The 13,199-nt window shown below is 36.6% G+C and overlaps 1 protein-coding gene across 2 annotated transcripts in view; it reads left to right on the top strand.

Annotated features, from left to right (window-relative positions):
• The window catches only part of ZFYVE9 (zinc finger FYVE-type containing 9), a 64,717-nt gene that overhangs the window by 23,020 nt on the left and 28,498 nt on the right, over positions 1 to 13,199 (top strand). For both annotated transcript variants that reach the window (XM_075097616.1, XM_075097617.1), the window contains 3 exons: positions 2,003 to 2,107; positions 2,899 to 4,979; positions 10,088 to 10,187. In XM_075097616.1, coding sequence (XP_074953717.1) covers positions 2,038 to 2,107; positions 2,899 to 4,979; positions 10,088 to 10,187 — 2,251 coding nt within the window. In that variant the 5' untranslated portion in view covers positions 2,003 to 2,037. The remainder of the gene's footprint in view (positions 1 to 2,002; positions 2,108 to 2,898; positions 4,980 to 10,087; positions 10,188 to 13,199) is intronic.

Below are 13,199 nucleotides of genomic sequence, written 5' to 3'. Positions count from 1 at the left end.
TGCTTCCTATTAAGGAGTTGAAATGAGGCAGAGAGAAAGGTGCAACAGAACCTCCAAACCCTCACAGTTTGGATGTAGTTTGAATGAATTTAGTATTTGTATGTCTAAGGAGGAGCATCTGCCTTTAAAAATTATTTTGGTTTAATTGAAATGTGTGTAGTAAATGTAATTGTTTCAGTTAAAATGGTATGAAAGATTTTTAATACAGTGACTTGGCGGGCAGATTGGATAACTCAGGAGGACCTTACAGTAGGTATCTAAAGGGATCACAGAGTACACTCTGTCACAGTTAGGGGTCAGAACTTGCCTTTGGTAGAGAATGTAAAGTGTTGAGTTTTTTTAGACTTCTGAAATGCAACCTTTACTTAAGGTGGCCAGCTTTTCCATTGCTTATGTTATAATCTGTCCATCTGTGTACAGTAAATGATATGGCCAATCATCTCTTTTCCTTGCAGAAGGAGGTAATCTAAAATCCCAGAACAGAGGACATATCTAGTTGATGTCTGAATTCCTTTGCAAAATGGTCTTTTTTTGAGTGATTGTTATTAAAATTTCTAAATTGCTGTTATACTAATTTTCTTTAAAATTGGCTTTTGTATGTATCTTTAAAATATTATTTAATCTTATTGTATTAGATAGCAATGTATTTACATTGTAACATGATAATCTTTTAAAAACACCATGTGTCAAATTTGAGGTCAACCTTAAAAACTTGAGCTCTGCATTTTGTGATATTTTAATGCATGATCTTTTTTACCAATAACCTAATCATAGTTGCCCTCAATAAATACAAAACTGCATTTAATGTTGTAATTGAATAAAACTGGCTGATGTTTTCCTCAAATCTAGATACTATGGGGATAATGTTAAAGTATAGTTTTAAGTTGGAAACGTCCTCTGATGTGTTTCTTGTGTCTGTTCTATCTCTAGTGTAACAGAGCAGGTTTTTAATTGAGCTGAGTCTAGCTGTCAGGACTAACACTGTTTCTTACTGCAAAACAAGGTTCTCACCCTCTCCTCCTCCATTTCCTTATTTCACAACATTGAAAGCCAGCTCTGAAGAGAATAAGGTTGTTTTGGATGATGTTCAGAGAACAGATCAAATCGATGTCTCTCTTCATGGTATATAGGTTATGTCACACATTTCTCAGTGAAAATGTCTTCGCTGGTAGTGAATGTTTTTAAAAAATTAATCAGGGTGTCTTGTTGCTACAAGCCTTTGGTAGCAAGAAGACCATATTCCTACTATTGGGGCAAAAATGTTATTTATTATGTGAAGTTTTAGAAAGTTGTTTAGTGACTTAGGGTTGGATTTTTTTTGTTTCCCCCTTGTCATCTTCCTGTCTAGCCTGAGAGTATTTTTGATGAGACAATTTACTTCTGTGCTTTTTGCTAGATTTCCAGTGCCTGCCTTTCAGGGGAACAAGGAGTATTAAAGCAGGCATTTTAAGAGCTAGCACAATTCAAGTAACACCCATTAAGTCCCTTAACAACTTTTACAAGTATGAATCTTTGAAGCATCTCTGGGACATGAGTAACACAGAATACTCCTAGCCTAGCATACATTAAAAACAATCAGAAGCACGGAGAGTTTAAACTACTTATTCAAACACATGAGCTAATAGGTGGTAGCGTGGAACTGAAAGCCAGATCTTCAGATTGTTCAGATTGCTGGCCTTCTGTTTCTCTAGACTGTTGTTTTCTGACTGGTGTTGGAACAGTTTTGCTCTTACTGTTGCAGTGATCCTGATGGGTAGACCCATTAACGTGGCAGACTGGAGGGAATAAAATCCAAAGCAAGTTTGGGGAGGTTGTTAATCTGAATTAAGCAAGTTTAAGCACACAAATAATTTTTATTCCTGGAAAATACTTTTGATTTATGCATGTAATGTATGTAAAATTTGATTTACAAAGGACTTCTTTCCCCTTAAATCAGGGCAATATGTAGTGGAACACTGCTGACTGAAGGTTAAATTTTTTATTATAATTTGTTCTCTGCCAGGTTCAGACAAGAGTCTGGTGGTCTTTCCCTGACAAATGGAGAACTATTTCCAAGCAGAGGCATATAACCTCGATAAGGTTTTAGATGAATTTGAGCAAAACGAAGGTGAGTCATCTGAACAAGATTGTAGGTGCACATTAGATGTATTCTACAGAGAAAACCATTGAAGAGGGAGACATCTGTGATACCCTTTTTGGTTTGAGTTGCAAATTAATCTCAGAACTTGCAAAGAACATTTATTAATTTTGTGTGGTGTATCTTCAGTATTTGGCAGTAGTATTCTCTTTTTTTTCCATTCATCTTGATTACTTTTTAAAAATTTCTTACTTTTTTCATAGAAAATCTTCCAAACACTTTTTAAAGAAAGGTTTTGTGAAGCTTAATCTCAGTGGCAGTAGTTTAATAACTTATTTTAAACAAATCAGGCAAAACTTATTCTAAGCTTCTTTTGCAGTTTTGGGAGACTCAAGCGTAGAAATGTTTTATTAGGTCACATAAATCATAAAATTAAAGTTATCATATTTGAAGTATTAAATTTTTGCTTAGTCTAATTGCTATGTCTGTGCTGCCAAAGATGTTGAGTATTTTGTGGGACTGGGAATCTTTCTAGGCATTTCTAGATGCCTAAAGTATATTAATCAATAGTTTAAAGTTGCTTGTGCAAATTCGACCTGATACTAATCAGTGTAGCTCTAAACTTCTTGAGTTCCAGAAACATTATGCGCTTACAATACTAATGGTTGATCAAGGATGTTAGTTATGGCAGATGTGTTTTACTTTTGTGCCCATATTTATACATCTCCACATTTATATTTGGGGCATTCTAATGCAACAGAGTTAATAGAACCTGTAGCTTTAATAAGACAGTAAGTTCTCTTATTTAAACACTTTTTCAGATGCCGCTGTTTCACCTGCGCTATTGGGTGCAAAGTGGAATCAGATTCTAGATCCGCCTTCTCGTCGTCTGTCATTTAACCCCACCGTGGCCAATGTGATTGAAGCTACAACTCCTAATGAATGTCAACAGAGATTAAAATCTTTCTCTGTGTCTCATTCAGTGACTACACCAACAGGGGGAGGGGATCACTGTGCAAATGGAAAGGATTTTAGCATAAGCCCAGAGACCCCAGCCATGTGGATTGATGATCAGGCAGCAGCAGACGATCAACTGATTAAAAGAAACAGTAATCGGGATGATCAGTGTAACACTGCAGAAACAGGAGAAAAGAAATGTGGAAATACAGCTTGCTTGCCAGAGGAGAAGAATGTACTAGTGGTGGCAGTCATGCATAGCTGTGACAGAAGAACACTACAAAGTGGTGATTTGCTGGACTGTAAAAATTACAACAGTCAGTCCCTAATGGACACTATTAGCTTTACACTGGATAATGAAAACCGACAGAGTGATCAGTTTAGTGTTACTGTAAATGGATCCACGGAAAAAGATGCAGATACAGAAAAGCAGGTAAATCGGCTGTGCACTGAAGATGACTCTACAAGTCATTTGATTAATGCTTCTTCTGAAAGCATGACCGTTGCGTGCCCCTCCTCTCGATTAAAGGATGATTTTAATATGAGTAAAGATTCACTGTTTTCAGAAGCTACAACTGCAGGGATTAATGCAGTGACTCTCTTACAGAGACCAGTTGATGGTACCGTTAAAACGCAAGAAAACTGTGTATCAGTTGAAAATTTTACTAGTAAAGCCATTCCTCAGAGAACGGATCTAGAAGCTAAAAACTCTTCTTCTGGTTCAAGTAATGGAAGCTTAATAATAGAACAGGAAACAACCCAACAGTTGCAGTTAAGGCTATCTGGGCTCACTGAAACTTGTCAACCTAATGTGGCTGGAAGTGGCAATTACAAGGAACGTGTTGCAGAACATTTTGCCCCCGAGGATGTTAGTGCCACTGAAAGCAAAGTCATTGAATGTGATAAAAATCTTGGCACAACGGAATTGCTCAGCATGGCAGAGTGTTACCCTGAATCTCAGGAGATGACTAGTTGGGAACTGACTAAGTTGAATGACATGAATAATAAGCAAACTCTGGGAGAGAATGAAAGACTTTTGCAGACGGAACAGCCTGATGAGGCATGTAGTAATAGTAAAGAAGTTGGAGATGGGATAATGGAGGCAGGCATAGACTTAAAAGGAACTGGTATAGATGAGCTTGAAGCATCCAGTCTCTCTGATGTCATGGCTACATCAGCAGCAAGCTCTCTGTCTAATGGTTGTGATTCCTATGGAATGCAGAACCCAGTTGTTGCTCATGTTCCAAAGACTTTACCCTCCAAGGAAGACTCAGTAACAGAGGAAAAGGAGATAGAGGAAAGCAAGTCAGAATGTTACACTAATGTTTATGAACAGAGAGGAAATGAGACGACAGAAGGGAGCAGTCTTATTTTAAACAGCACTGGTGACCACTTAAAGAAAAATTATTTACATAATCTTTGTAGTCAGGTTTCATCCATGCAAGGGCAAGCTTCACCAAAACCAGTGACTAATCTACAATCTATCAGTGTTCCTTTTGGTGGTGCAAGACCTAAACAACCTACAAATCTTAAACTGCAGATTCCGAAGCCATTATCGGACCACTTACAAAATGATCTTGTTCCCCCAAATTGTGGAGGTAATAGTAAAAACAAAAATATCTTTGGTAAAACACAATTAGGGGACACAGCAGACGCATTTCCTGGTGAAACATCTTTAAATGCCTCTGTTACTGATACTAATGGAGAACATTTGGAAGTGTATGAATCTGGAGTCTCTAGTAGTCCGTGCCTTGCAGTAGCCCCAGATAGTCCAGATAATGATCTCAGAGCTGGTCAGTTTGGAGCTCCAGCCAGAAAGCCTTTTACGACTTTGGGTGAGGTGGCTCCAGTTTGGGTTCCAGATTCTCAAGCACCAAACTGTATGAAATGCGAGGCCAGATTTACATTCACCAAAAGAAGGCATCATTGCAGAGCTTGTGGGAAGGTAAGTTCATATTTTGTGAGTAAGCTCAAAGCACCCTTTTTTTCCTGATACTACATAAAATCGAGTCAGAGCAACTGGTTATAGTTACCTGTGACATCTCTTCCTGAAAAATCGTGTGTGATTTTGTGAAGGAAAAAAAGGAGTTTCTAAGCTCTAATCTATCTAGGGTTCTAATAGAGAATAACTAATTGTTATTTACAGCTGATAGAATTGCTAGCTGGTATGAGCAGTGTATGTGTTGATTGCAACACTCAACATCATTGGATTCATGTCAAACTGCTATAAAATGACTAAGTGCAGGAAACTCGTTTGCAGATATTACTGCAGCAATAATCCCATTACAGATACTGAAACATATTGATGGGAACTGGAGGTGTGCTGTTGAATTACTGGTGTTCCTGCTGGTTTAGATGGCTGATTAATTCTGTTCTTTAAAGTTGTCTTTACTAACTTTTCTCATAGTGCTACATTATTTTAATGAATATACATTTGCTCCTGGAAAAAAAATATAGTAAATTATCTGTAACCTGATGTATGTACACATGGTGAGAAGTTTTGTAATGAAGATAACTACAGTATAATTTCTCTATCATTTTGTGTTGTGTAAGAAATATTGTTGTTGACTTTTTTTTTAAAGTTTTATATATATGCCATCTAGGTCAATACAAAATTTTATGTGGCAAATTTATGGTAAATGACAAGCTTGTAAAGTATTTCCAAATACCTTGTTACTGAAATAAAAGTCAGCGACACATGGGAGGTAGGAACTTAGGAAAAAATATGATGATTCAAAAGTGGTAAACTAACACTTTTGGCAAATAGATATTCATTAATATTTTTAAGATTAAAAGAAATATTAAACCCCATGAAAAACTAGAGTAAAAGTAACTTTGGTTCATTTAGGCCTTATCTAAAGGTTTCTGAAGTTGATTGAAAGACCTCCTGACTGCTATGGGCAAGATCTTTAGCCACAAGAAGAATGCAGGGAAGCAGAATGACTTGAATAAAGGACATAAAAGAAGCAAATGTATGTGGAGAGTTCAGACCCTTATGCCACCTGTTTCTGGAAGCAGCCTAGCAGAAAACCCAGGCTTGCTTCTCTGTAAAGGACTGTGTATGTGTGCTACTTGTCCCATTAGTAACCAAAATGCATAGGACTCAGTCTCTTCACTGTAGCATCAGATAAGTAGATTTAATTCAAATTTGATTTTGAGGCATGCTGAAAAGTCTTTCCCAGGACACTTTTAAAAGCTAAGCAGACATTCATTGTGCACTGGTCCAGGACTTCCAGTTGCTTGCTTCTACCCATCCTCTTGGAGGTTGGTTGCAGTGGAAGTCCTTATGTGGAGCTAGTAACCACAGGAGATCAGTAAGCATCATATGATGTACATGCCTACCTTTTGTGTACCTTTCAGTTAATATCAAAGGGCTCAGTCTTCTCCTCATTGCAGTTAAGGAGAAGATGTAAGGCATACAAGTTAAAGGGGTGCCCATAATTTTAGCTTTGATATATTAACTTATACTGTCAGTTACTAACGTCATTCTTTTGTGTTTTTTTAATGAGTGTAACAAATATAACTACAATTTTAATTTACAGTAATGTTTTCTACTTATTTTTGTGTTTTAAACAAGTTCATTGCTTGGATTTAATTACTTCCCTGTAATGACTGAAGCCCTGAATTGCACAAATGAGAAGCAGAAAATGAAAATATCTGTAAACAAAGTGAATAAAACATGCACAGATAGAGCAAGTCAAAAAAATGTAGTGTGTTTCTTTTTTTTTTTTTTGATTACTGAAGGCAAGCCTTGAGAAGAACAAACAGCATTGTTTTGGATGATATGTAGGGAATGGGTAAAATAAAAGGTCCCTCTGCTCTATAGACAAACTTGTTTCTCAGATGTTAAAAATATATCGCGTATTAGTATTTAATGTTCTCAGAGTGTTAGAATAATCCTCAGAATGGCTTGTTTCTAGAAGCTTCTGTTAGCTACTGTTGACTGGGCCAAATTGGCACACATGCAGTCAAAAGATGCGGCAGAAAATTCTGGTATTTTGTGCCTTCTTTTTTTTCCTCTAAAAAGAAGCACTTATTAATAAATGCTAAGACTCAGAATAGGTCAAATAATACTTAGCACTTACTGCAAATTGCTTTACAACAATTATTTCCTGTAATGATTCTGGGAGGAAAGACCAAAGGCTTTGACAGGCAAGGTCTGATGAATCTAGCTGTAGTGGCTTGAGACATAGCTATTCTCAGCTGTCTGCTCTTGCTTACTGGTTAAGGTAACCAACCTCAAAGCAAGTCATGTTGACCATGTGCCCGTCGTGTAGGTAACGACTGAATCACAGTGATGCTTCCACTGTTCCGCTAAAATTATGAATCTCACTTAAAAACTGGGGAGATGGTGTCTTCAGCTCTTGCAATAATTGTTTCTAAGGTCATGGGACTAAATATTTTTGAACACAAGCATTAAAAGCACAACAGTTTCTTTTTAAGCTTTATTAGCATAATGACAAATCATTGTAGTAGGGGTCAATTTATCTGTTTATTTTGGGAATGAAAATTGCATTTAAAAATAGTTGAGTGGCACCTGGCAAGTCTGTCTCAGTTTTAGTTTCAGGATAATAATTGCAAAATTAATGGAAGATATGAACGTCAGGGGAGTGGTAGAAAGTAATACACTTAGAGTAAATTTTGAATTAAAATTAGGAATCTGAAGATGTGTGCGAGCACATTCATAAATTTTACCTTATGTATACATGTATTTTCTATTGTTGGATGAAACGATCATCCTTGATAGGAAAACCAGAAAATTTGTGTGTCATCTTTTTACTGACAACCAAAACTATATTTTTCCACTAAAATATAAAAAAAATCTCCAAACCCCCTAGCAACTAATGCTTTAACAACTCCCAGTGAACCTGAAAACCCTAGTAACATAAAAACTTGCTTTGGCACTGCTATGTTATTTTTTATAGCCTGATATACTGAGATAATGACTTGGTGTTTGTTAATAACAAGACTGAATTGTCAGTTGTGCTGGATTGTTTTCTTCCTCTGCATTACTACTGTTAGAAGGCTGATGCAGCCTAAGAGAGGAGGTGTAGATGTTCTGTCATTGCTTCTATTTTCTCTTTTAATATTTAGATCGTTGCATTTGGGAGCTTTGCTGAATGTACAATGTGTTGTTTGATAAAGGGTCCTAAATTAGATATTAATTTGTGTTGGTCCTTCATTTATGGTTGAAGACATTGATTTTTTCCATGTTCAATACTGAACTTGCAACCGGAAGTTTCTCCCAGAGAACTGAAATTATGTCAAATGTATCTAAAATATGCTGTGATGTTGTTATTCATATTCCTTAGGGTGCTTGTAAATTGGGTTAAAGTGTAAATGCAGAAATCAAATTTTAAAGTACATTTGCTTTTTTTTTTTTTAAGGTTTTCACGTATGCAGAAGAGTTTTTATTTTTGCATGAAAATGCCAGTGTATATACACTTATATTTTGTTTCTCAAATGTTTAAGTGGACATAATTAGGAAACATTAAAACTGGTTGAAATGAGGCAGGGTGAGCTCTTTCTTTGCATTCGATTTTCAGCTCTTATGGTTTCTTTTATATGTGCTTATTTTAAACGCTTGCCACTAAAAGACTGCAAAGGTAGCAGGCTGCAAAGTGGTCGTAATTTGGTGTGATCTTTAACTTGGTTGAAATTTAGTTAGGCTTACAAATACTTATATATGGGAATCCTATGTAGTTTCTTGTCTATATTACAGAAATACTGCTGTTGAAGTGATGATGGAATAATTTTTTTTATTAAGAAGGCATTATAGATCATAATAACTCACAGTGTATCATAGATATAATATACACCTATATTTAAAATCTGAAATTTTCTCTTAATAACTGAACTCACTTGTTAGATAGCTGCTGCTGTTTCTAGATTTCCTGAGTGTGACATTACCTTTCTGCATGAAATGTAATTCATCAGCATCTTTACATGTCACCTGAATAATAACCCTGAGGAAATACTGTGGGTGGGTTTTTATTTTTTTATTTTTTTATTTTTTTATTTTTTTTAAAGAAAGAAAATATTATTCTTTAAAACAAATAACAAATCATTAGGGCGTCATGATTTGTCTGTTCTGCAGGATTTTGAGATTGCAATTGCTATTGTAGGATCATACCTGCATGCCAGTGTTTGCTTTGATGCACAAGCCATGCTCATGTTTTATGGTTTTGCTTGTCTGGAGAAAGCCTCAACACTCTTTCCTGCCCAGAAATGGGGAATTGTTAGGGCTGGTTCAGGTGAGAAGTGCTCGCAATGCAGCTGCATCTCTGCAGCAGGTTGTCCCCCTGGGGATTTTGCACCAGGTCCCCCCTTAGCAGACAGTGTGCTTAAAATGCAGTTCCTAGTTTCTCTCTAGTGTTGTGGTGCTGCAGTGTTTGTAATCACGTAAATACAACTTTTTTTTTAATATATAAATGGAGGAAGATTTTCTTGCAGTACCAATGTCAGTCAGCTTTTTAAAATGTCATTTTATATGTTAAACACTTATAACATTTTGATACATCCACTTAAGTCCCAGCTGAGGAATAACTTGTTATATAAGAGATGAAAAAACTAGAGTTGCTAATATAGATGAATTGCCCTGCTGCAAATAAAAATTACTTGTTTGAATTAATCTGTGCTACATAAATCTCTTATGTAGAGAAAACTTGTGCATTTAAACATAGTTGATACTAGGAAGTACTCATGCTTTTCCTAAGACTGAAATTACTTCCCAAATTGTTAATTCTGTGAGGGACTATAAAGTGGCAGGGATTTATTAACCCATTGTCATTTATGCCAAACATATTTTAAAAACACCACTGTACAGTATCAGGACAGCATGCATTTATGTATTCCACGTAATACTGCTTCATCGGGATTAGTAGGAAAGGCACCCTGGGCAGGTCTTAGTCACTGTGGCTTTGATGGGAAAATACTGATAATTTACCTCTTTTCTTTGCGTATCTAGAGCTTTACAGATATTCCCTTGTCTGAATTCACTAGTTCGTCACATATTTTTGAACAACACTTAAGTTTTTTCCCCTTTGGTTCCAGGTTTTTTGTGCGGCATGCTGTAGCCTGAAGTGCAAGTTGCTGTACATGGATCGAAAGGAAGCTAGAGTGTGTGTAATCTGCCATTCAGTACTAATGAATGGTAAGTGGAAAGAGAATCTGAGATGCAGCGCTTCACTGGCTTTGTGCTGAGCTGCAGTGATAATATTAAAAAAACCCAACAAACAACAACACACAAACCTTTTATTTGTATGGGTAAGTATGCTAAAAGGGCAAAGGCCCTTGACTGATCAACATGGAATCCCTGTGGAGTCTGGGGATTCCTAAACTAAATATGATAAACAGAATGCAAAAACTGGTAAGGTTGCAATGAGTTTGGAAGCTTTCATTTGTGAGTGCTATACTAGGATTGCAGAAACTGTGATTTTTGGTGATTTTTTGGTGGTGGTTTTTTTTTTTCTAATTCCCTACTCTCTGTCCTTTGATTCCTGAGTGGATAACCTGTTAAGCTTTTGTACCAGATGCCCAAGAGGAGAGTAGTGCAGTTGTGCCTCTTCTAGATTATGCGCCATAAAAAATTGGGTAGTATTTATCCACAAATTAATCCAACTCGTCTTGCTTCTTAACTGTTTGGTGCTAGAGTAGGAGGTCTTATCTAAAGACCTGTCCACAGGTGTGGACAACTGAGTTTGGATTATTGCTCTGGGCACATTGCTGGAGATTCTGTCAAACCCAGGATGGTGCTGTGGCTAAAAGCCTGATGTGAACATGGGACATATGAGAGAGGTAACAAGTAGTTATAAAGGTAACAAGTAGAACAAACAAGAACCTCTGCTTGGTGTAAGGAGAGACTGTGTTTGGTTTTGACCAAAGGGCCATGGAATCTATTTTGTATTTTGTCCTTGATAGTATTAACACTTTAGTTACGTAGTATAGATATGGGCAGACACAGAGCATTCTTTCCACTGTATCTTGAGGCTTCTGAAAATTTCAGGAACTTCCTGAGCTGGCAGTTACTTCCTGAGCTGGTGATGATGCTGTCCAGCTGACTTATTTCCATGACACTGAGACAGCTCTTGCTGAAAGACTTGATGTTCAGTTTCTATGTCTTGGATTGAGAAGGTATAAAAATTGGATTAGCTTGAGACAGGATCCATGTGAGTGCTTAAGTCATGAGAAAACCTGTCTCATCATGAGAAATTCCAGGCGCTCTGTCTTTGGTTTATTAATGGAAAGGTGAATAGGTGACTTGATCTTGGGGGTATATATCCATATACATATATGGATAACTGAAACTTGATGACGGAAGTTACTTAATTGTAGAGGAAGGTCTGAGAGTAAGAAGTCAGGCAGATTCAGGTTCTAAATGCAAACTTTTAACTGTTAGAATAACTAACTGTCATGATAATTATTGAACAGTTATTATGGAATCTCCATTGCTGCAAATGCTTAAGTTAAACTTTGGAAACTTTCATAAAAGATTGCTGCTGTAGTTTTAACCAAGAAATAGTTAGGAAAATTCTGTTTTATGTCGGTTTTTGGACAAGGTAATTTTAATGGTATCTTTACAGTAGATTATTTGGGCTGCTGTTTTCAGAAAGATCTGTTAATTTGTTTAGCATCTAACTAAACTTAGAAGCTCATTGCTTTATTTTTTCTCCAAAGAAGTTCAGTATTATGCAGGTTTGGTTGAAAGTAACTGAGTGCTTAGTCTTGAGATGAGCATCCAAAATTAATAGACAGTTTGTTACTAAACAGGAATAATTTTTTCTGTTCCAAAAAGATTAAAGATTAATCAGTGTGCAGTGGTAGGTTTTAATTATTAATAATTCTTTACTGTAGGCCAAATGTGTAAGGTGACAGGAAATCGTAGGTTGTAATATCTAGAAATTAAAACTGAGTCCTGATGATGACATTGAAGGGGTGCTAAAATGTTACATTTTGAGATGGAGAAATTAGCACATAGAAATTTCAAGGTGTACAAGGACAAAGGAATTACACATGCACCTGGCAAAAGACAGCTGTCTCCTTTTGGTGGCGAGTAGGATTTATTTTCACCTGGGGGAAGGAAAGAATCTGAAAGTATTTCAGTTGAAACCAGAAGTGTTCTTGTAAGAAGGCATAATAAAATTGATTATATTATAATGATTTCCTTTTAAAACTCCTCCTGTCCTGTTGCCAGAACTGATACACATTAATGGCAGTGAACAGTGACACCACGGCTTGGTTTATTATAGGGAGAGTGCTGCGTGCATACTTAGGTGTACTTGTCCCGGGCTACCTCTGTTTCTATCCCTGTTGCAGTGCTTTGTGATAATGCTTTTGGTTACTGCTTAGTTAACCTGTTGCCTGATCATATCTGATCCCTCATGATCCCTGCAGTTTCTTTGTCAGTAGAGGTTTGGGGTTTTTTTTTCCATTCAGTGCAGCAGGTTAAGCATTAATCTTTGCACAGTCTTGGAACCGAGTGTAGGAAACCCACTTTAAAAGTAGCTATTTCATTTAGTTGCTCCGTATCTGGTTTGTGTTTTACTGGGTGTGGGGGGAGGGTTGTATGTTTTCTGGCACTTTTCCATGGCTAGGCTGTGTGTTTAATAAGTTTCCAATGCTATTTTTACTGTATTTTCAATTGGTAGATCATGCTGAGTTGGCACTTTGCTTGATTTAGAGAAGGCTTTTAAAATGTTCTTTTACCGTGCTATGACTTTTCAAATAAAGGGATCCTAGAGATGTAATTTTACTTTTAACACTGTCTTCTTTCAGGACCTATAGTCTAAATGAATACAGAATTGCTGTTAAAAAAATACTTCCATTTAATTAATCTTCTCAAATGGAAATGTCAATACCTTTTCCATTGGCAGGCATTTCACTCTATTGGTTTTGCAGGTTGATGGGAGGAGGCAGGAGGGGTTTATATTCGGTTGTGTTCTGTTTGGGTTTTTTTGGTCTTATTATTTTCACCTTGGTTTTCTGGCAATTTATGGCCAAAGCAACCCAAAGATGTACATGATTTATTCAGGTCTTATAGCTGCCCTGAGAGCTTAGGTGGCATGATATTTATGCCTGACTAGAGGAATGCATTTATTTGTAAATACTAATACGGTTGAAGGTGCAAGCACATGTATGAATTTTCTGCTACCTTGCATAGCTACAA

Source organism: Phalacrocorax aristotelis, chromosome 6 (assembly GCF_949628215.1).
Source record: "Phalacrocorax aristotelis chromosome 6, bGulAri2.1, whole genome shotgun sequence".
Classification (NCBI taxonomy): Eukaryota; Metazoa; Chordata; class Aves; order Suliformes; family Phalacrocoracidae; genus Phalacrocorax; species Phalacrocorax aristotelis.
The sequence above is the reverse complement of the archived record's forward strand: the minus strand, read 5'-3'. Positions and strand labels throughout refer to the sequence as shown.